Below are 23,463 nucleotides of genomic sequence, written 5' to 3'. Positions count from 1 at the left end.
AGCACTTATAAACAAACTCTGAACAGTTTGGTTTTAAATGTCAGTTGTTATCTTCTACCTATATTATAAACTTCTTTATAAAAAGTGTATCTTATCCTTCTCTTTTAAGTGAAATTGGGTGCTCTAAAATAGAAGAATAGTTAAATCCCAGGTAACAGAATAAATCTCTATGAGTATATGCCAGCAAGAGCTACCTAAGTAATTTCTCAATAAAATTATGTGTGGGTAGAAATAAATTCTGCCAGGGATTTAAATGTGGCAGTTATCAGGAAAACCCTTTATATTATTAACTTTTATGAACTCTAGCCTTAAATGACTATATGGCTGAAGTACACAGAAATGATTACAATTTTGTAGAATAAAAACATTGGATTGCTATGAAGTGCAACTGAGCTAATACATGTGAATATATCAAATGTACAGTGATAGCTCTACAATTCTTACCAGCAAGAGAGGTTAGTGTTTTAATTGTAACACCTCAAATGTTATGAAATACATCACCATTATTCGCTATCTGAATATCAGAGAGCTTTAGGATAGCTGAAGTGGTTAAGATTTCTGGACGACAACGGCATTTATGGAAAATTACTTTTGTCCTGAGCCATGCTTGAATCCTAGAAGGGAACCGTCGACATCGAAGTCTGAATCTGGGTTTTCATCGATGTCCAGTTCATGGCTAAACAAATAAACAAAGCCAACAGTGGTAAGGCATTATCTCCAGAGCCCACCAGTTCAGGCAAGTATTAAAAGGTACATACAGTCAACCCATGCAGACTTTCCCACCACAACAATCAACCACAGGTCACAACCCAGGAAGACAGGAGGAAGAGCACTTGAATCAGGATTTTGCAAATGAGATAAACTCCCTAGCAGTGTCCGGGACACAGTAATAAGCGCTCAAATCTTAAACCACGTCAAGTAGTATCTCTATTCCTGAACAAATATAAATTTCCCCATTTACTTTCGGGAAAACATCAGTTAACCTGCAGCCTTAACTAATCTCCTAGGTGATATCTCTAGAGGTTTTCCTTAAAAACAAACAAGGAAACATTTGAGAAGTATCAACCCAACCAAGAAAATTACAAAAGAGAAAATATTGTTAAGAAGGTTGTGATATAAGTAACTCAGTAATCCCCATCTTTGGGGGATACCTTCTAGTGATCCCTACTACCTGGGCGACAGCAACAAATGCAAACGATGAGAAATAACTCTTGCAAATTACGTTAAGCTCACTGAACGTTTATGGAGGACCCACAAGAACGTACAAGGGCCCAAGAATATCAGTGCACACAGAGCCTCTGCCTCTAGGGACTAGTAGGAACCAGAGGAGTTAACAAGCAACATATACCATTTGGAAGGCACACGGCAGAGGCCCGCTTTTATGTACTAAGCTGCTGAGCCTCTAACGCTTGCTGACACGTTCTGCACAGAGACGCAGTGTGAGACTTGCCTCCGCTTGAGTTTGCTTGGCTTCTGCTCAGGCGGATCTTCGCCACTCTCATCTCCATCAGTGCCGATGAGGCGTGGGCTGTCTTTGACTGTGTTTGCTCCTGATGACTCTTGTGAATCTAAAGAGGTAGAGGTACTGCAGTTGATTTCCGCCCTTGGTTTGACAACGCTTGTCATTTGCAAAGGCAATCAAAGTACGCCGGGGCCTCTCCTGCAATGAACTGTACGCTAGACCGCATCTATCTATTCCACGCATCCACGTGCAGAGTGTGCAGCTCGGTCTATTCAGGTCTAAAAGTTTCCATGACCTAACTACTTAGAAAGTGGACTACAGGGAATTCCCTGGTGGTCTAGTGGTTAAGACTCGGAGCTTTCATGCCTTCACTGCTGTGGTCCGGGTTCGATCCCTGGTTGGGGAATTAAGATCCCTCAAGCACTGAGGTGCGGCAAAAAAAAAAAAAAAAAAAGTGAACTATAAAACTACTTTTTCCTCACAGCTGTCTAAATCTATACAAATTAATCCACAAAGTTACCTCTGTGATAGCTGTTAGCTACCACATTTTGATGGGATTCTAATCTAAATGACTCTAAAAATGGCATGATCACATTTGATTAAAAATAACTTCTCTTTATTAAGAAGCAAATACATCTAACTGCCTCTAATATAGCTCTTAAAGTAATAATGGAAGTAACAGAAAGACAAACACCACCATTTACAAAGAGTGATTATAACCTGCGGTGGCTCCGCTGAGGCACGTGTCTGTGCTCTGTATTCCTTCGGACTGGAGCAAGGTGGCTGGGTGGGACCAGAAGTGGAGAGGGGTCTACCCTGGAGACAGCGGGAGCTCTAGTGTGCGAGGACAGGCTATTTCAGGAGACCCCAGCCGCAAACAGTGGAACACGTACGTATGGGGAGATGCAGTGTATGCCTTACATTTTGGTCTCAAGGAGGATGCAAAACAAATGAAAGCCTGGAATTCTCAAATTGATCCCGAGGGCGGTCACACTGGAGCCAACTGCAGAAACGTCTAATTACACACCTCACTACGGGAACACGCAACGGGAGCAGTCTATACACACGCCTGAGAAAACAGGCAACACGAAGGCAGAGACTGTGAGGTCTACTGTGTCTAACAAAGGAAGCTAAGGGACGTGATCAACAGGAGGGACAGGAAGCACTTACTGACCAACATACACACTCCAAGGTTTCTGGTCAAAATAAGAACAGGACTTATCAAAAGACTAACATAAAATACCCACATTAAAAAAGGATGAAAATAACAGCAAAATAGAAAGGAATGAGAACACCATACTGAAGTAAGTTCCATTGTAAGAGGACAGAGAAGCTCATTAGTAACTCTCTAAAGGACACTGTAGGATGAAGTAAGGTCAGTGACCCGAGAGGAGCAAAGCAAACCCACTTGTTAAGTAAAAAGCCGAAACCTTGTGCTTTACGTATATGAATGAGGCTGAGAAGAAAGTTGCTATGAACCAGACTTTTCCAGCACCAAACATCAAGGATGCCAAGACAACAAGTCAGTGGGCTTCAGGAGTTCAGGTTATAAAAACGTTCTCTCCCACTTTTCTGCTGCACCAGTTGATGGTCCCCTTCTCCTCACAAAAGCCTTCTTATCTGCCTACTCTAGCTTCTCCTAGCACACCTCTCACTGGCTTTCTTTAGTCCCGACAGTGGCACCAGTCTGCTCAACAATTATTTCTTAATCACTCAGGCAGGAGTCAACCAAGTTCCTTATCCTGGATATTTTATGAGAATCCTGAAATCAATCCGTTCAGTTACAAAATAATCTTATGCCCTGTTGAGACTCTCTATAGAGCAAGACTTCACTTGTCCCGAACGAATTCCAGACACAACCCCCATTCAGATTTGCCTAACGGCAAATGTACGCTCACAGCTACTCTTTAGCACGTCTCCTATAAACTTAGTTGCTCCAGAGAAACTTGTGGACATTCCAAGCTCACTCTAAAACTAGATTTCTTAATGGATTTCCAAGTTGTAATTCACTGGCCACCAAGGTGCAAGAGGAACGAGTGATACTTTTGAGAACCCTATGCAAATATTCTTTTTATTTACATAAAAGGATAATAACTTGTGACATAAAAGTAAGATGGATTAGATCATTTCACTATTACACCATAAAATGTAGCTGGCATTATTTAACTCTACCATAAAAGATTAGTGTTAGCTATTTTGCTAAATAGACTAATTTTGGTAACCATTACTCAGCAGGATAAATCTTGGCCAATCTTACCCTGAGCTGGTTGGCCTGTGCTTCTGTTCCCAGACAAGCTGCTTTCCTTGGTTCCTCCATTACATGGTTCACTTTGGCCCGAAGCAGGGCATTCTCTTCTGCTGTTCACTTCACACTGACGTCCGTCACAACTCAGAGAGGGATCTAATGGGCTCTGTTCTACTTCCTCTGAATTCAGGCTTATATTACTAAGTCCATCAAGAATTTCATTATGATCTTTATCACCTGAACTAGAGCTTTCGCTACCCACTGACGAAGATGCAGAAGAAAGTTCATCTGCTTTCGTGCGATTTTCGTCTTTCTTGTTGTCAACTTCTGTTTTAGACCCACAAGTATCTGTATCACAGCTTTGTGAAGCATCGAAAGTCCAACCCTGAGCTTCCCAATACTGAAACTGTCCCAAATAATACCAGTACAGCTGGCTATAATGCTGCTCCCATTCTGCCTTTGTATTAGGGACGTTCCAGGGCTCTGAGCACGGCGTCTGACCTGCATGCTTTTCTTGCCAGCTTTGCCACAGCAGTTCCCCCCCGTATTCCTTCCAGTACTTCTCCCAGAGCTCTGTAATTTCCAGCTTTGGAGGTAATGTATTTTCAGCAGGAAGATTCTCACCGTCAATGTCTTTTGTGGTTTGAAGTTCATACCTTCTGGTGTTCTCATTCTCAGATGAAGATGGATCATCTGAGGCCAAAATGTCACCTTCCTCACATTCTTGTCTCCAAGATTCTCTCTTAATTTCATCCAAGTACTTCTTTTGATGCTTTTTCTTTTTCTTTTTTCTTTTAACTTTGTTTCTAATATTCATAGATACCTACAAAGGTCAATAACTTGAATATAAATTACACTTCAGAAACTATAAGAGGTAGAATCTAAATCTATTTTGACATTAAATTAAACAAAATACCCTCAACCCCCCAACCTGGGTTTCAGTTACACCAACAAGTGAATCTTACTATCTACGTTTCCAAGAGGAGGAACAACCACACATGGGACATATCACAACTTGCAGTTTTCGTTAACTTATAAATACGTCCGTACATTTAAGAAGAGGTGAAGTGCCCTGATTCATGAATGCATTAGATTTGGGATAAAAAGATTCCACGTGATATTTTACGAAGAAAACTAAGAAACAGAAACAAGCAAAGTAAACTAATACTTACCTCAAAATTCTTATGTGCAGACACACTACCAAACTGAAGTGGCAGTCCCATGCTTCTCATGAGTTCAGCCTCAGAATCAAGTTCGCTTTCATCTGGGCCGACGTCTTTGCTGTCACATGACTCTGCAGCGCCCTGGGAACGACCGCCCTCTTCCTCTTCTGCAGCTTGCTCTCCTACACACAGCACTGTTACTTTAGCTTAGTGTCAGAGAAAATTTAGACGCAGGTTTCATCACCCTCATCTTAATGAAAAGGAACCTGAGACCCAAAGTTATTACATGACTTGCACGAAGTAAAGGTGTGTCAATGTGAGTTTTTAAGGGGAAGAAACATAAAAGGAAAAACAAAGGAACTGATGGGAATACGGACTTGTGAGAAAACAGCCAACTAAGAACCAAGAACAAGCCCTAGTCTGGCTCTGCTGGCCGCTGTCCACCCAGCTGCTCCCTCAGCTCCCTCCGAGGAGCACCTCCTCTCGCTGGGTACTGGGCACAGTACTGAGGATGCACGAGAGAACACAGCAGGGCAGCCCCGGGGAAAATGTCTACATTTCCGCATTCCCCATCTGCAGCACTGCTGCACTCGATCAGTGGATTTAAAATGATGACCCGTGGAGTTATTTTAGGAGCTATTAACACGGGAGACGAGAGGTAGGTCTTCAGGCCCTCCACAGGTACTTCAGTCATGACTGGATTTACACCCTGGGACTCTGTGGGGAAGTTCATTTAATGAAAACGTTCTGCTGCTAAAAGTCTGAAATCCACTGAACTGGAAGATCCTTTCAAGCTCTCTGATTGTAGGTCTTAGAGAAAACCTGCTTTATCATAACAAAACAAGTTTTACTTTATCCTAATGTGGTATCTAAAAGTAGATCATACCACTAATTGGCCAAATGCCATCCAAATGCTCTATTTTAAAATGGGAGACGAACACTTTATATATTAGCATACTCAACTAGGGCTGAGCTGCACTCCAGCTACATGATCGTAGGCAACAGAACAGGGAATCTTCCCACTGCAAAGATAGAGACTGAGAAAAAGAGATCTTAAGTGCACAAATTCTATTAAAAGAAAGAGGGGAAAAAGACACCTATCTAAATAATGAAGGCGATTCCACTGAATGAACTTGGGAAAGCTCAGCAGAGAGCAGAGCAGGGAATATGAATCGGCTCACCTTGGTGCCCCTCTCGTGGTGTGCATGTGTTCCTATGTTAGGTGGGGCCCCAGGGTCTAGAGAAATCTTATTTGTACAATGTAACACTGAAATGCAACCAAACGTTTCATCCAGTGTGCAAGTGAAGACGCAGTGATTTGCTCCACCATTGTGAGAGGCGGGGGTCTTCAGGGGTAACGTGACACGGTACTTGTGCTGATTTTAGCCTACACCTCGGGCCACAGTTTTCCCCGTGTCCGGAGAAACATGAAAGATCTGTGTGGAAAGGACAAATGGGGCCCGGAGAGGGAAGTCTGACAGAGACCAAGATGGTTTTCAGGTAACTAGGTGAGGCTCAAAGCGTAGAACAAATTCTATTTGTTATTTGGGAAAGTTAATCCAGATTGTGGCCTCTTTACTTCAGCCAAAAGGCTGTGGCTGTTCACTTGGAGTTTATCCTGATGGTTTATATATAAAACTGTTGAAGTATTTAAGCGAGGAGGCCGTTAGCGCGGGGTGGCTCTGATACCTCGGTGGCCTCCCCGAACAAGCCAAAACCTAAGCCAGGGCCAGGGAACTCCGACCTGAGGAAACGGGGCTTAACCGCCACACACGAGCAGCCCAGAAAGCTCTCCCAAGTAAGGCAGCTGCACAAACTACGGCCAGGCAAGTGATTTCCTTGCTCTGCTCCCGCCTCTCCTCTGTACAGTACCGTGGTTAGTTTTAGCAAAAAAAGGGCTGTGTAGCTTCATAGTGTATTACCTGAACTGTTGCCATCGTCTTTAACGTAGTAGCCTTTTAATCCCAAATTGCACAATTTCCGATCTCTGTGAAGCAAATTAAACAGTCAATATTGAAAAAAATTAAACTATAAATTTAGTGAAAAAACAAGCTTAAGGCAGCATAGATTAATAAAAAGGTTAAAAAACAGAAAAGCTATCTGCTAATACATTCTTCTTATCTGTAATATAGAGGTAATAATACATACCTCATAGGGTTCTAATAAGGACTGACCGCACACGTAAAGCATTTGGTATATATCACATGCAAAGCACACTATAATGATAGCTACTAATTTATTAAAATTAAGTGACAGTTCTGGATACTGGGGAAAGAATCTGATCCTCCTTGTGATATACAAACAGTGAAATATTCTCTAAATTTGCTGTAGAAAGTAAGCATAAACATGAAAAGATTTATCTTACACCTTTATAAACCCACACGCAGACCCTAGTCCATTTGCAAATAGGCCAAGTTATCCACTGCCTAGTAGATAAGATATTCATGGTCTGAGCTAAGGTTGTTTTGGGGACTAACATAAAATTAAGTTCTTATTTTAGTAAACTGAAACATAAATCGAAATAAAACAATTCAGTCTCAGAGTTTTAAAAAGTGAATAGTTGAACTTTTCTTTATGTATCTACTTCTAAATTTTTTCTTTACTAAGATAGGAATTTCATAAGCAAAATAAACCTAACAGAACGCTTAAAATAAAGGGAAGGGGGGAATTTTGCTATTATCTTCCTACCGGTAAATTAAGCTGTAATAAACTCCCCCATAACTGCCATACCAGGGCCATCTGCAAGTCATAGCTAATGCCACTCTTCTAATGGGAGCAACAACAAATTCAAAACAACAGAATTCTTGTGCCCTTGATGCATCTCATATCCCCCATTTATTCATATTTTGACACCTTATAAAACGTAACATAGGTGGTGACTTAGCAGGACAGTGAACGGGGGAGGGGATGAAGTGCAGATGTGCTCTGGCAGCATGCCCATGGACCCCCAGCAACTTGAGGCCTGGGCGCGGGGGCAGCCACAGAAGGGCATCGACGGTGTGCCCGCTAGTGCCCAAGGGTATGGGCATGAAGGTGTCAGATGGAGAAGAGGGTCAATATGGTTGCAAGGTTGGTTACACCGAGCAAATAAGTAAATGCACTGAGGATAACGACAGCCAAGATTCTCCAACACACACACTTGTGTATGTACGTGAAGTGCGCTTGTAGCCTGCCTAGCTGTGTCTGCCCAGGGTGGAGAAGCACTGAACACCCAGCAGCAATGAGCACAACGAGAACCCAAGTCTTAGTTTCTAAACACTGCTCTCCACTCAAAGGGACCAGGGCACCTTGGAGAAATGGCACTTCCATGCTGGAGCGCAGGCTGTAAAATTATATTATTGTGCCGGAAGGTTAGGAAGGGCTCAAAGAATGCCAGGGACCCATCGAAAGGATTCAGAAGCCAGTTCAAGGGGCTCCCACCAGCCATCTGAGACGAAAGGAACACCAAAATAAATGATGATAGTAACAATATATCCATTAATAAATTAACAGTCCAGAGTCCATGTTAATAGAAATAAGGGAGTGAACAAACAACAGGGAGAGAAGGGAAAGTGCTCCACAGAGAACGCTAACTGACAAACGTAGGAGCGACGGACACACTGAACTGTTCTTTGGGAACCTCCGAGGTAGCTGGCTCAGACAGGAACCGGGCTACTCTTCGTTGCAGTGCGTGGGCTTCTCATTGCGGTGGCTTCTCTTGTTGCGGAGCGCGGGCTCTAGGCGCGCGGGCTTCATAAGTTGTGGCTCACGGGCTCTAGAGCGCAGGGTCAGTAGTTGTGGCACACGGGCTTAGCTGCTCCGCGGCATGTGGGATCTTCCCGGACCAGGGCTCGAACCCGTGTCCCCTGCATTGGCAGGCGGATTCTTAACCACTGCGCCACCAGGGAAGTCCTGTAATGGTTTTTATTTATTTATTTTTTTGTGGTATGCGGGCCTCTCACTGTTGTGGCCTCTCCCGTTGCGGAGCACAGGCTCCGGACGCACAGGCTCAGCGGCCATGGCTCACGGGCCCAGCCTTTCCACGGCATGTGGGATCTTCCCGGACCAGGACACGAACCTGTGTCCCCTGCATCGGCAGGCGGACTCCCAACCACTGCGCCACCAGGGAAGCCCTGTAATGGTTATTTTTAACAGCCTTATAACACTGTAATTATATGTCCACTTCATATAGACAGTGTATAGAAAATTAAGTGTGTAGATGAGACAGAATTATTACTCCAATTATTGAACCCATAAGACAGTATGTTAATGTAATGTCCTCAGAAAATGAAAATTAGTTACAATATTATGTTCTATTTCCTGCCTTTGAGGGGAGGTGTGAAAATAATCTCTTAATTACTGAGCAGTTATTTGGCACCTATGCTAAAGCTCACTTTCTGTTTTCTGCTACATGGGACTGAACTTTCAGTTTAATAATCTATTTGAAGTTGGCCGACAATCAAATGTATTGTTCTTAGAGTTTGGAACAGACTTTTTCCCTACCTAGAAAATCAGGGTTATACTCACGAGCCTCTGAGCTTCCAGCATGTCTCCCACTCCCAAGGACTTTTCAGTGACTACTGGTGACAATTCTACGACTGTTATCTCCACGATCTTTTTGTTCTAAAGGGTTATACTTTGAGCAGTAACTGATCTAAAGGAAAAGACCAAGCCATTCTTTTCTCTTTATCTATTTTGAACTTAGAAGGTAGTTTAAAAAAGTGAAGTAGAGCTTCCAAGTTTTAAGAAAGGTATGAAATTATCTGTGATGAAAAGAATGCACATTTTAGCTCAAAAAGACTAAATGCAACGTAACTGGTGATTTATATGGTAATTGGATTATTTTTGTTGTTGTTGTTTTTGGCTGCGCCATCTTAGTTCCCCGACCAGGGATTGAACCCAGCGCCGGCAGTGAAAGTGCTGTGTCTGAGTTCCACTGGACTGTCAGGGAACTCCCAATTGTGTTTTAAATAAAGCGGCTTTAACTGAAATCCAGTTGCATATTGTTTTCTACAGGTAAGGTATTTTTCTCAACTTTTTATAACTTATATTCCCTCCCGTTTTCCTTTTTGGGAAGGAGACTTCATGAAGACGGCACCAAGACTCAAATGGGCTGCAGGCTAAGAACTAAGGATGTGCCTTGGCTGGTATGTACACAAGATTCGTTCTAGGCCCGCACATCACTGCTACCAGAGGCATCTTCAGAGATGCAAATCTGAACTTGTCCTCTACAAAGTCCTGCATGTCTAGACCCTGCGTATCTCACCAACCCTATCTTCTATTTTTCTTTCCCAGTCATTTTGTTTCCCTTTCACAGGCTTTCTTTTGCTCCCTCGAGGCTTTTTACAGAGTTCTGCCTGGATGGGAATGCTTCCGCCCACTCAAACATATCCCGGTTTATTTCCACTCACCTTTTGGGCCACTTTTCAGATGCTACTTTCTCTAAGAAATCTCTGTGATCCATGGCAAAAGGTTGGGTTTTTGCTATAAGAGCACCTGGCACTTCTCTCCCATCTTGTACTTACAACTATAATTAACCAAATAATTACGTACCTGCTGTCTTAATATTGATCACCTTTGCTAGAAAGTAAACTAAGGATGTAGGGATGGGCTGTGCCAGATACCCCAGTGCTAACCAGTACCTACCATGACGGAGCACAAAGAAAATTCGCTGAATGAACACACGCCTGCATGAATACAGAGACGACAGTATGTTGCTTTTTTTTTTGGCCGAGCCCTGTGTCTTGCGAGATCTTAGTTCCCTGACCGGGGATCGAACCCCCTGCAGTGGAAGCGCAGAGTCCTAATTCCTGGACGGCCAGGGAAGTCCCCAGACGACAATATTTTTTCATTAAATTTAATACAGCGCTTAATTTTTTTTTCCGGATTAATTTGCTGATTACTCCACAAAAACACATGGCGAATAGTAAGAATTCCTTCCAACTTAAATTCTGTCTTAATTCTACAATTCTAAATAAACTATATTAAAAGTACCACATAAAATTCAGTTCCACAAGTTGGATCTAACAATAAGCCAGTGAGAGGATTAGGGTAGATATACCCGTTTCAGAGATTAAAAAAAAAAAAAGGATTAAGTGGTGGAACTCACACACCTAATATATGTATATATATATTTTTTTAAATCCCTAAAATCCAGTTCTTGAGTCAGTGCTTTCCTACCCACTAACTGTCTGCCACGCAGCGCAATTTGTGGCCGAAACAAGTATTTTCCAAAAATAAGCACGGCTCAAAAACTGATGTGATTATAGTTAAATCTTTTCTCCCGGGTAATGAGAAGTTCTATTTATGTGCATTTGCGCTTTAATAAACCTTAAGGTTTTAAAAAAAGATGTTAACCAGAAACGTTACTCATCTTCAAACCTCCGCCCTGTGCTATCACATCCCAGATCGCTTGCATTTCACTTCCCCGCAGCTTGTGACCGTCCCCTCAGTTGACGAGTGTAAGATGACAAACACGGGCCACCACATTCTCTCCTAACAGCCCGCAGAGCAGACTTACTCCATCACTTCAGGGCCGTGGGCGAGCACGCCGTAAAGCCCGAGGACGGTTCTTCCTTTCTCTCAGGCACCACTGTACCCGACGGTCGGACACTCTGGCCCCGATCCCGGGGATCAATCGCCACCCCAACCCCTACAGGTCAGGAAACCGAGAGGCCCGCGTGCGACTTACTCCACAAACGCCCTGGAGCAGAGGCAGAGGATGCAGGAGTCCTCCCGCAGGTCTTCAAGGAAGAGACACATCTCCGCCACGGAGCTCCACTTCTTGCAGTACATCGTAGCGCCGCAGAGGAGGCGGCCACGCGGCAGATTGCGCGGGAAGGCCTCCCGGCCGCTGTTCGGCTGCTGGGGACCGAGGGCAGGACTGGAGGCGCGCCCGGCTGCCGAGGAGGGACGGGCCCACGAGCACTCCAACCCGGAGCACGAGAGAAGCCGCAGACGGAAGTGGTTCCGGGGGTGGGGACACAGGAAGGGACGGGGCGACGGGCGGTGTCACACTCAACGCTGCTCGGGCTGCAGCCGGCGCTTGGCTTTTTCCTTCCGGGTCTCTCGGGGAGAACTGCCGTTCGAGTGCCTCTGCTTCCCCGAGTGAGCCACCGAGGAGCTCCCGCCGCTGCTGCAGGGTGAGGGCGAGCCGAGCCCCCTCTGCTTGCTGCCCGAGGTGCGTCGTCCCCGCCTGGGCCTCCCCGCGCTCCTCGGCGCCCTGCCAGCCTCGGGGGCCGGGGCGCCGCGGCCTCCCGCAGGACTCGGGCTTCGGCTGGGGCCCCAGAGTGGCCGGGAGGGAAGGCCCTGCCTGGGTCACAGCGAGCCCATTCACCTCGGCCCGCATCTCCCCTCGAGCCCCAAACACTGCAGTTCGGCGGGTGCGGCCTCCACTTGGGTCGGGGCGAGGTGCCTTCCCCCGTCCCTGCAGATCCCTGGGCTTCCCGGGGCCGCCCTGATAGGGAGGCGAATGGAGCCCACTGTGTGAAGCCGAAGGTGGTCGTGGGGAGGGGGTCGCGTCCACACACTTCAGTCCCGGCGGGGGTCCTGGTCGATGCCCCTTTATACCACCTGTGTGACCCGGGCGGGCCACGGAACCCTCCTGGGCCTCGCTGTGAGCATCTGTAAATAGGGATGATTCGTAGGACCTGCTTCCTCGGACTGCTGGAAGGACCGAAGTGGGTATCCAGCCTCTCACCTGTGCTGGTAATAGTCCGGGTAGGTCCATACTCTGGAGGCGCCTGGCACTGTTTCGGTCTCTGGAGTCTGCAGCCTGTGAAACAGGGCTCAGCCCTCCAGCTGCTGATGATATACGAAGGATACATGTGCACAGACCAGGATGTCGAAAACTGGAGCAGCGCTGCTGGATTTGAAAAAAGCAATCAGTGTTTGATGCGTGGCATTGGTTGAGATCGCCCAGGCAGTTTCCTCTTGAAGCATGTTCAAACTTGAAGGTTGTCGGGGCACTTAGGACTTTGCTTGTGCGATGGATGCCGAAGTTGGCTTGGTATTCCTTTAGAATATGTAAGAGCTAAGATAAAATCCAGGCGTTTAGAATGGCCCCTAATATTTTGGCCGCATTTACTGGTGAGTGGAAGTAGAAGGTTCATGTTCAAATGAAATGTTTATTCCCGCATCCTTGCTGCTGCCTTACTCATGTTAGTGACTCAGAAAGATAAGACTGCTGCAGTTACACCAGTATGGTTGTGTTAACATTTGGGGATGAGGATAGTTAAGAAAATAAGGGTGGAACAATAATTATGAAACAGAGTGGAAGATTCTAGCTAGGAGTCGAAGGACATTCTAGGATTGAAAAAAAAAACAACAACATAAAAAACCACCTTGAAAGGTAATTCATCTCAGAACCTAGAGTTCGAAGCTTGAAATCCAAAAGATATTGCTTTAGAGATAAAATGGTTGAGTTTGCCAGATATCATAACTGAAATATTAAACTTCATTTTTATTATGGTTTGAAGTAGAGTGTACTCACTAAAACTGAGTACAAAAGCCCTGTTGAACCATTATTAAATCTGCAAAAAGGAAAAGGGAAAATTAATTTGGATTTCAGTGAGTATTTCTTGTAATTGGCATTTTCAGCACATCCTCAATGTGGCTCACATACTAAAAGTAAGAAATGAATCTGCTACCATACATGGTGCTAAAAGTACCAGTAATGGTTAAAAAAAAAAAAAGGAATAGATTTATTTCCTTAAGTTTTTGTAGAAAACAAAACAAAAAAATCCTGTTTTATTAGTTTTTGAAATATTCTGATTTTAAACATCTATAAAGTTAATTATTGTAAATGTTCCTTGCCATCAATATCAACATGCTGATATTTCAGCTTGTCAACTTTTTGTTACAAGTTACGTGAATTCCAGATGGGAAAATATGTGATGCACAAGACTGTTTCACTGGAGATTTTTTGGGGGGGAGGGGTTAGGAAATAACCTAGAATTTTGGTAACTAAAATATTATATCTCCCCCAAAACATCTTTTAAGGATTATAGTTTTTATTGGATGAAAATAAAGTGGTAGAGAGTCACGTACAGCCTCTGGTAAATTGGAGGGGAAGAAGAGTCAGGCAGAAGTAGAGGGAAGATAGAAATTGCAATCTTAATATTTTCAGCCTTTCTGTTAGAGAGAGAGAGAGAGAGAGACTTGAAGTATAATGAAAATCAGAGTAGGAAGTAGGAGGACTGGGTTTTAATTTTGGCTCTTGGTTTTCCACTGAATTAATTTAATAACTGGGTAAGTCAACTTGGCTTTCTATTTTTAACTTTTCCACAAAATTAAGAGGTGTATTCATTGAGTTCTAAGGCCATTTTCCCATCTTATCATAAGTAAGTATTTTATCAATTCAAAAGCTTGTTATTTAAATTCCTTTGATAGTTCTCTAGTGACAGATTTTAGGACACTGTCTTGGTCCACATTTTTGTCGAAAGTTTGGGTGAAAAGAGTTTGCGCCCGTCTGTGTTTAGTCAGCCAGCACTGGTTAGGCGCCAGTGTGTGCTGGGCGCAGCATTCTAAGTGCTTTACACACGTTTTCTCATAACCGTCTATTTAGTGACATACCCCCGTGTTTAGAATAGTGCCGAGCACAAACTACATACTTGTTTGGTAAATATTTATTGAGTAAATGAATTAAAAACCGAGTGATGTAAGTCTTTTGGGGCATCTTCTTTTTTATACACTGTATTCTATCCCCTCTGGCCTAGGCCTCAACAGTAATCTCCGTTGCATCATCCATTCCTCGTTCTCTCATTGACACATCATCACTGGTGTTAAAAGCTGCTGTATTTTTGTTCATCGTAAGACAACAAACTTGATCCACATTCCTTTCTGGATACCCACCTGTTTTTCTGTTCCTTTTTGCAACAGTAATTCTCTGAAGAGTTGTCCGTATTTGCTATTTCCAATTCATTCCCTCCCATTCTTTCTTGAACTTTCTCCACCTGACTTTTATCCCCACTCTATCAAAACCGGTCTTATCAGGGCTTGTCCGTGCCTCTGTGTTGTAAAATCCAAGGATCAATGATCTTTATCTTACTTGACCTCCGAGTGTCACATGAAACAGCTGAGGACTCCTTTCCTGAAACACTTTCTTACCTTGACCTCCAAGATGCCACGCCTGGAAGGAGAATGCTGGTTCCTCATTGGCTTCCCAGCTTCTAAAATGTTGAATGCCCCAAGGCTCAGTCTTGGAAACTTTTTTATTTTATATTCACTCCCTAAAGGGACCTTCTTTAGTTGTACGGTTTTCAATACTGGTCTATATGTCACCAAATCTCGGGTATACTTCTTTAGCCCTGACCTTCCTGCTAAACTCTGCTTGTGTCCAGCTGCCTTCTGACCATCTCCACGTGGATGTCCAGTAGAATCTTAACGTGTTCAGACCTGAATTCCTGATGGCCAGGAATTCCTGGGGTGTCTAAACCTGTTCTCTGGCAAGTCCATCCTCTCACAAGCAGGCTAACGATGATGATGATGATGAGAGTAACACTTGTTTAGTGCCTTTATGGTGGAAGGCACTCTTCTGAGCTTTTTTCACGACAGTCTCATTAGGAAGGTACTGTTGTTATTCTCATTTTATAGATGGAGAAACTGATGTTATGTAACTTGTCTGGGTCACACAGTAAGTGGCAGAGCCTCCCAGGATACAAACCCATGTTGCCTGGACACCGTGAGGCCATATCGGACTTCCCTCGCTCACGTTCTACATGCATTCACCAGCATATCCTGTTGGCTTTATCCTCAAAATACATCCAGAAGCTGATCATGTCTTACAGCCCGCACGCTGGCACACCTGTTCATCACTCATCTCAGTGACTGCAGTAACTTCCTGTTTGCTCCCTGTGCAATGTATTCTCAACACAGCAGTCATTTAGAACCCACCCTTCTGGTGCCTTTTCCATCTCACTTAGGTGAAAGCTGGCCCACAGAGTTCTACAGTGCTCCCCACTTCTGACTGCCCCACCCCCGCCCCGCCCCATCCCTCTTCCTCAACCCAACTGCTTTGCTGACCCCTCCAAGTGCACATCCTTTGTACTCACCGTTCTTTCAGCTGGAATTCTCTTCCAAATGCCCGCACGGTTTGCTTCCTCACGTCCTCAGGTCTTTGCTCAAACATCCTTTTAGAGAAGCCTTCCCGGACCACGCCGTATAACGTAGCAGCCTTCTCCTTACCCCCTTGCCTGCGGGATGTTGTCTCCATGGCGCCTCCATCAGCTAATGTAGTATATCTAAGTCCTCCTGTTATCCCAGTTTTATAGATCTCAGCAAACCCAGGCCCAGGTGGGTTACTCTGCCTGCTCCGCTCCATATTGGATAAGCAGAGGCAGTCACGGGGCGTGACCCGAGTGGTGAAAGGTTACGGAACCAGGTCCCAGGAGTGGATGAAAGGATTAATAAGGATTCTGACTAGAAAAGAGGATTTTGTAGCTTTGTGATAGCTGTCCTAAAACTTCAGAGGTTGTCTAATGGAAGAGTTTCAGTGGTACAGAACTAGGTCTATGGGGAAAATTCCAGGGAAGTAAGTGTAAGGAAGGTCTTTTTAGCATTTCGATGAACGGTTCTGATGGTGGAAAGGGCACCTTTTGAGTTTTCTGTTCTGGAAGGTTTTAAATCAAAATCTGGGTTGATCATTTTTGGAGGAGGTCCTTGCGTGCAGCACTTGGACGCTGTTAGCAGACGGCAGGATCTTGTGAGGGGTCCGCATAGCCCCTGTCCCTGGGTGTCTGCCTTTGCACTGTCCCTCTCCCTTCTACTGTGTGTGTTAAGTGTGTGTAATAAATCAGAACATAACTATGGACAAGAGGTATAGTTCTTTTACCAATTTGGGTGGGGCGAGGTACTAAAGAAGGTTTTAAAACCACAAGATTTTACAATCCTATTAAAAATTGGAAATGAAACTAGACTTTTTTTTTAAAGATTTTTTTGACGTGGACCATTTTTAAAGTCTTTATTGAATTTGTAACAATATTGCTTCTGTTTCATGTTTTGGTGTTTTGGCTGCCAGGCATGTGGGATCTTAGCTCCCTGACCAGGGATTGAACCTGCACCCCCTGCTTTAGAAGGCGAAGTCTTAACCACTGGACCGCCAGGGAAGTCCTGAGACTAGATTATTGGGACAATTGTATTAAGCAGTAAGGGTCAGATCACCAAAATGATTGGTTTTCAGGCCTGGGAAGAGCTTCTTTTAACATATTTGAGAGGCTATCATAAATTTTAATGTATTACTATTTGAAAGCTCTTTCTGTTGATATATAATTCATCGTAATATTCACCATTTAAAAATGTGCAACTCAGTGGTTTTTAGTATATTCACAAGGTCATACAACCATCACTACCATCCAGTTCCGGAACATTTTCATTATCCCCAAAAGGCACCTCTGTTTCCATTGGGAGTCACTTCTCATTGCCCCCTGCCCCAGCCTCTGGCAGCCACTAACCTTTCTGTCTGTGTGGATTAGCCTGTGCTGGGTATTTCATGTAAATGGAATCATACAAGGTGTGGCCTTCAGTATCTGACTTTTTTTTACTTAGTATAATGTTTTCAGGGTTCACGCATATTGTAGTATGAACTAGTACTTCATTTCTTTTTGTGCCTGAATAATATTCTGTTTTCTGGGTATAGCATATTTTTATCCATCCGTGGATGGGCATTTGGGTTGTCCATTTCTTGGCTATTATGAATAATGCTGCTGTCAACACTTGTATGCAGATATCTGTGTGAATATATGTTTTCAGTTCTCTTGGGTGTATACCTAGGACTAGAATTACTGGGTCAAATGGTAACTCTGTGTTTAGCTTTTTGAGGACTGATTTCCATGGTGACTGCACCATTTTATATTCCCACCAGCAATGTATGAAGGTTCTAATTTCTCCATATTATCAACAACACTTGTTATTTTCCTTTTTTTTTTTTGAATATAGCCATCCTAGCGAGGAAAGCTCTCATTTTAAAAAGTAGTAAGTTTTGCTCTGTTGCACACTAAATGATCAAACACTGGTAAATTTTAGCAGTTTGCCTCTTTAGATGGATTGATTAAAATGTGATGTAAATAAAACACAGGTTGTGGGCTTAATGTGTGCTGTGTCCACCTTCTGTTACCGTAACAGGCCCAGGTTTCTCACAGATAAATGCTATTGGTTACAAGGAAACTGGACTAAATCCTCTAACGCTGGAAGAACAAGTCAGTTCTGTGCCCTGCTAACATGCTAGTTATCAGCAAGATAATCTTGGCTTCAAGACAACATGTAATTGCTCTTGTACATCTGTCTCTCCCTCTCCCTCCATCCCTTTCTTTCATTTTTTCATTTCCTGCCTCATCCTCAAAGGACTTGAGATGATTTTCATTAAGTTTATATGGTATGGAATAATGATAAAATATCTCTAAGGGTAGAATCAGAAGCAGAGAAAATAGTGATGGAAGCAGGAAATCTTCTGTAGGAGAACATGATCATGAGGCTGATGTAACTGCACCATCGAATATCATGTCTGACCATCAGCTCGTTATCTGGCAATGACTAAAAAGAGACGGAGTCTGTTACACATCTTAACTTCATACTTTTTCTCTGAAGAAGTGAAGTTTCTATAGCTGTGAATTTAAAAAGTGTCTCAGGTGGGGCTTTATAGTGTGGAGCTAAAACAGCGTATAGAGGTGTCCTCACTAAAAGCACTGGTAGTGTGAGTATAATTTTTAATTGTGATACACTAGTATAGGGCTGTAAGCATAATTGTCACATCGGTGAATGTGTCTTGCCATTTATTTTATGGAAATTCTATCTCTGGGTATTAATGATTATCTTTTTTTAAATCATTTTTCTTCCTTTTATATACTGTGTTTTTCAGAATACAGACATTGAAGCTTGGGACAAGATATTTATCTAATTTCTGGTAAGTTAAGTGAATGGTTTAGAGAATGACATAGAATAATTGCATGCTGTATTTTTTTTTTTTTTTTTTTTTTGCGGTACGCCGGCCTCTCACAGTTGTGGCCTCTCCCGTTGCGGAGCACAGGCTCCGGATGCGCAGGCTCAGCGGCCATGGCTCACGGGCCCAGCCGCTCCGCGTCATGTGGGATCTTCCCAGACCAGGGCACGAACCCTTGTCCCCTGCATCGGCAGGCGGACTCTCAACCACTGCGCCACCAGGGAAGCCCCATGCTGTATTCTTTCAATCATTTAAGATACAAGAGAAATTTTAGTGACTATAAGATAAAAATGACACTGACAAATTTGTATTATTGTATAATGTCAGAGGAACAGAGAGCTTTTCTATAAACTTGCTTGTAAAAGGTAATATCTAAAAATGTATGTCATCATTTCCTAAGAATTAGGTTACTTTTATTGAATCAGATATTGATGTTTTCTTCTATGAAGAATAGTTATCTCAACATAACCTAGTTTAAGATACAAACGTTCAGTATGATCCATTAAGATATAAGTCAGATTATTAAGATCAATCTGAAATTTCATTCATCAGCCTTATTTTCCTCTTGTAATTGTAGCTTGTGAGTTATTTCAGAAGCTAAACCCAACACTCTTCACAAATGAAACCCATTTTCACATTTAAATCTGCAACAAAGTTAACTTGTTAACAATCTACTCATTTTTGGTATTAAGAAAGGACTACACAGTATTCATGTAGGCTAAAACATTTAACATTTCAGCTGTGAAGAGAATAACTTTGGATTATTTTTTCCCTTTTAGTGGCTAAATTAAAGACCTGCCATGATGTCGAAGAAAGAGACTGAATTTGTCATTTTCACCTAAAGAAAAATGATAGACAAAAATCAAACCTGTGGGACAGGACAGGATTCCATGCCCTCCATGACTTGTCTGATCCACGTACTTGAAGAATGGTTTGGTGTGGAGCAACTGGAGGACTACTGGAATTTTGCAAACTATCTCTTGTGGGTTTTTACACCACTCATACTTTTAATACTTCCTTACTTTACTATCTTTCTTCTCTACCTTACTATTATTTTCTTACACATTTATAAGAGGAAGAATGTATTAAAAGAAGCTTACTCTCATAATTTATGGGACGGTGCCAGGAAGACGGTGGCAACGCTGTGGGATGGACACGCGGCCGTCTGGCACGGTAAGCGAGATTACTTTGAGTTTTGGGCTCCTTTTCGTGTGGGTGGCGCTGAAACCGTGTTACCCTTCCATTTTGTTGATTGAGGAAATATTGAAAAATAAAATGGAAGGGATAGTTACTATTTCCTCTTACCTGTTTGCATGCATTGTGCATATATATGTCTTTCTTAAAATGATTTTTTCTGAGCACACTAGTTTCCATTAAACAAAGAACCACGTAATAATGTAGACTATTACTCTAAGCTCAAATAAAAAATTAATAGTTAAGAATCTAAGAGAGTAAGAGATGAATTAAAACAGTATAGAAAACTGTTTTGAAATTGCTTTATTTTGCGTTTACTTCCATTTTGTTCAAAATAAGTTTGACTTTCCCAGTGTAGAGATTTTTAAAAAATGAAAAATAATATTAAATAGTAATAACATTAAATTAGATATAATATATATACCAAAATGTACCCGTTTTCCGTTTGCTGTGTGACTTATTCAGCTGACATGTTGTCATTTTAATCCTACATATGCCTGCAAATCTTTTTTGAGCACTTGACTGTCCATTACAGTCAAATGCTTAACGTGCATCAGTTCTTATAATTCTTATAATGCTGTAGAGAGAGTCCACGTGTTATCTCCATTTTACAGTTTTCCCATAAGGAAACTGAAGAACAGCGAGGTTGTTATGTGCCCGAGGCACGCCAGGACACCAGGGAGAAGGGCCAGGATGCAGCCTCTGACTCCTGGTTCCAGGCCTGTGCTCCTCTGATCTGTGCTGTGCCGCAGGCTTGTCCCTGGTTGGGCTCAGGGTCAGAGTGTAGCGGTCGACAGACAGCAGCTTTGCAAACAGGAACCACATGCCGTCGATGTGTTGAATTCTTAGTATTTACCCATGAACACGAATGCCCTTGCCAGTCCGTACAACTCTCACACCTGCTCGTGGTTGTTCACCGGAGGTGGGATGCTGTTTCAGCATTCCGTGACCAGAGACCGTGGCTATGTGGACTGCTCTCGTTCATTGTCTTTAAAGCAGTGAGACAAATTCAGTGGCCTCGTTTACAGTACTCGGGAAACGATGTCCCCCTCCCACTTATAACCCTCTATACTTCAGGGTAATATATATTGTAAGGAATTTGAATTTTTTTCTGTTTCGGGAGACATGATTTAATGTGGATAAATTCAAGTGTTAAACTTATTTTGTAGGAGCATATATAATTTTGAGGTATTTATTATTTATTTTTCTGAAGTATTTAAAAATATGCACCTATGGCTCAGAGGAAGTAAAATATATAGTTCTTACCATGTTTTAATGTTTTATTTATAATAATTTAACGTATTTTAGTAAGATAAGTGATGCTTTTTAAAATGATTTTCTTCACTCTGTTCCTTAGTGACACACACAAAAGGCGTTTGTGTGCATATTTGGATTTTGTATTGATGTCAAATCAGTTTTAATTTATGCTTTGTAAAGAATCTTCAGAGGAATTTTTTAACTAATAAAAATGTTCATTTTAGAAAATGTGGCGAGTAAAAATAAAGAAGAAAATAATAGTCACCTAAAATTTACCATGCAGTTGAATTCTGTGTGTTTATTGTTTTTTATTTGTGTGGCAGACTAGTATTTTCATGTCACTGAGCCTCCTTACATGACTTATAATGACTATATGGACTCTGTAAATCCTATAACTAATTTACTTACCTATTGAGCTGTTCTTTGTTTATAAGTGGTTTACTGTAAGTGTCTTTGTATAAGAATCTATCCAGTGTTTCCTGTTTTGAAGTTAAATTTTACCCTCTAGTGTATATTATGTAAGTGCTTTATCATTTTTCAAAAAAATCTGATTCTCCTACATCAAGAAACATGAATTTGGTATTTCTTAGATACCTGCATTTCTAGGTAGTCTGTCAGTGAAGCCCCTGCCCTCAAGTTGCTTACAGCCTTTAAACTATAAAAATTTTGACTTTTTTACTTCACATTTTACTATTAATTTGTAAAGAAATGGACATATTTTATTCAGTAAAAGCGTCCTATAAATTAAACCGTATGTAGTAGAGTTTTTTATGGGAAAATTAAATTGGGATTTCAGGAGAACATCCCCGCTGTCCTTCAGTTGGGTAAGAGTTTCCTTTCCCCTCCTCTGTCTTTCCCCCAGGGAAGGACTCCTGGGTCCGACTCCTGAGTTCGAACGAGGCCCTGCCAGTCACCGCGGGGGGACCTTGGACAGGTTACCTGATTTCTTCTCCCCTCCCTTCTCCCTCTTCCTCCTCCTCCCTTCCTTTGCAACAATTAGGATTTTTTTAAACTTCATTTTAAAAAAATTTAGAATTACAGAAAAGTTGCAAAAATAGTGCAGAGTTCCTATTTTTCACTCAGCTTCCCCTAATGTTAACATCTTACATAACCGTTTGTATAGTTATCAGATTAACAGTGGTATAATACTATCAACCAAACTACAGATTTTATTCACATCTTACCAGTTTCCCTGCCAGTGTCCTTTTACCAGGATCCCATCCTGCATTTGGTTGTCACGTCTCCTCCAATCTCTGAGGGTTTTTTAGTCTTTTATGACCTCAAACTTCTGAAGAGTACTGCTCAGTGATTTTGTAGACTGTCTCTTAATTTAGATCTGATGTTTTCTATAAATTGATTGAAGTTGTGCATTTTTGATAAGAATCCCTCTGATGGTGGGTCCTTCTCAGCACATTGTATCCGAGGTTCATGATGTTGACACGTTTTATTATTGGTGATGGTGACTTTGATCACGTGGTTAAGGAGGTGTCTGTTAGGTTTCTCCACCACAAAGTTGCTATTTTTTACTTTGTAGTTGATAGATGTCTTGGGAGAACTCCTTTAAGACTATGTAAATAACCCTTCTCTTCAAACAAGATACTTAACTTTTCTGGACTTCATTTCCCTCTTCTGTAAAATGGGTTGTTGGAAGGATTCACTGGGCCTTGATGTAAAGTACTTAGAATAATTTTTATTACATAATAAAAGTTCAACAAATGTTAGCTATCACCATTACAGAGCATCTTTCTCCAATAATTTGGAAAGCACTAAAATACATCACTTGTTTCTTGGTCACTATGAAGTTCAACTTCACACACCTACTATGTTCAAGGTTCCTAGTATTTTCAAGGTATATTTTTAGGCTATCAAAGTTTTGATTCTTATTGCTAGGAAGAAATGCATTTTGCCACCCAGTATATACATACAGGTATATACTATTTCATCAAGAGTGTATATACTGTCTTCATGCGATCTGCTCTATTTTCTATTCTACTCTCTCTTATTTAAAAAGAAAAATGCTGACTATAACTGACTAAAGTGATTGCATAACTCAATGAGTGATGGCAACCAGCATTTGAAAATCACAGGTGCAGGTTAGCACGGGCACACCTCTAGTAGGAGGTGTGGTGTGGGGAAGGGCACAGGTCGTGGAGTCAGACGCATGTGGGCTTGCATCCTGGCCGTACCACTGTGTGACCTCGAGTAAGTTACCTGGGCTTTTCTTACTTGG

The 23,463-nt window shown here is 42.3% G+C and overlaps 2 protein-coding genes across 4 annotated transcripts in view; one reads left to right on the top strand and one right to left on the bottom strand.

Moving 5' to 3' along the window:
- The window catches only part of TGS1 (trimethylguanosine synthase 1), a 35,591-nt gene extending 23,886 nt beyond the window's left edge, over window positions 1–11,705 (bottom strand). Inside the window, exons 1-6 of the mRNA XM_082858475.1 lie at window positions 11,541–11,705; window positions 6,793–6,857; window positions 4,880–5,052; window positions 3,720–4,530; window positions 1,451–1,568; window positions 590–676 (exon numbers count right to left, since the gene is read on the bottom strand). Coding sequence (XP_082714601.1) covers window positions 590–676; window positions 1,451–1,568; window positions 3,720–4,530; window positions 4,880–5,052; window positions 6,793–6,857; window positions 11,541–11,644 — 1,358 coding nt within the window. The 5' untranslated portion in view covers window positions 11,645–11,705. The remainder of the gene's footprint in view (window positions 1–589; window positions 677–1,450; window positions 1,569–3,719; window positions 4,531–4,879; window positions 5,053–6,792; window positions 6,858–11,540) is intronic.
- A 230-nt stretch (window positions 11,706–11,935) lies between these two features.
- The window catches only part of TMEM68 (transmembrane protein 68), a 33,600-nt gene continuing 22,072 nt past the window's right edge, over window positions 11,936–23,463 (top strand). For 2 of the 3 annotated variants that reach the window (XM_082858865.1, XM_082858864.1), the window contains exons 1-3: window positions 11,936–12,029; window positions 18,702–18,746; window positions 19,562–19,955. In XM_082858865.1, the coding sequence (XP_082714991.1) occupies window positions 19,631–19,955 (325 nt within the window). In that variant the 5' untranslated portion in view covers window positions 11,936–12,029; window positions 18,702–18,746; window positions 19,562–19,630. Of the gene's footprint in view, window positions 12,030–18,701; window positions 18,747–19,561; window positions 19,956–22,110; window positions 22,168–23,463 lie in introns of those variants that run through there. The other variant, XM_082858867.1, reaches the window with a different exon arrangement.

The sequence above is a fragment of the Leucopleurus acutus genome (assembly GCF_964270905.1).
Source record: "Leucopleurus acutus genome assembly, chromosome: 17".
NCBI classification, from domain to species: domain Eukaryota; kingdom Metazoa; phylum Chordata; class Mammalia; order Artiodactyla; family Delphinidae; genus Leucopleurus; species Leucopleurus acutus.
Note: the sequence above shows the minus strand (reverse complement) of the source record. Positions and strands in the feature narration are given on the sequence as shown.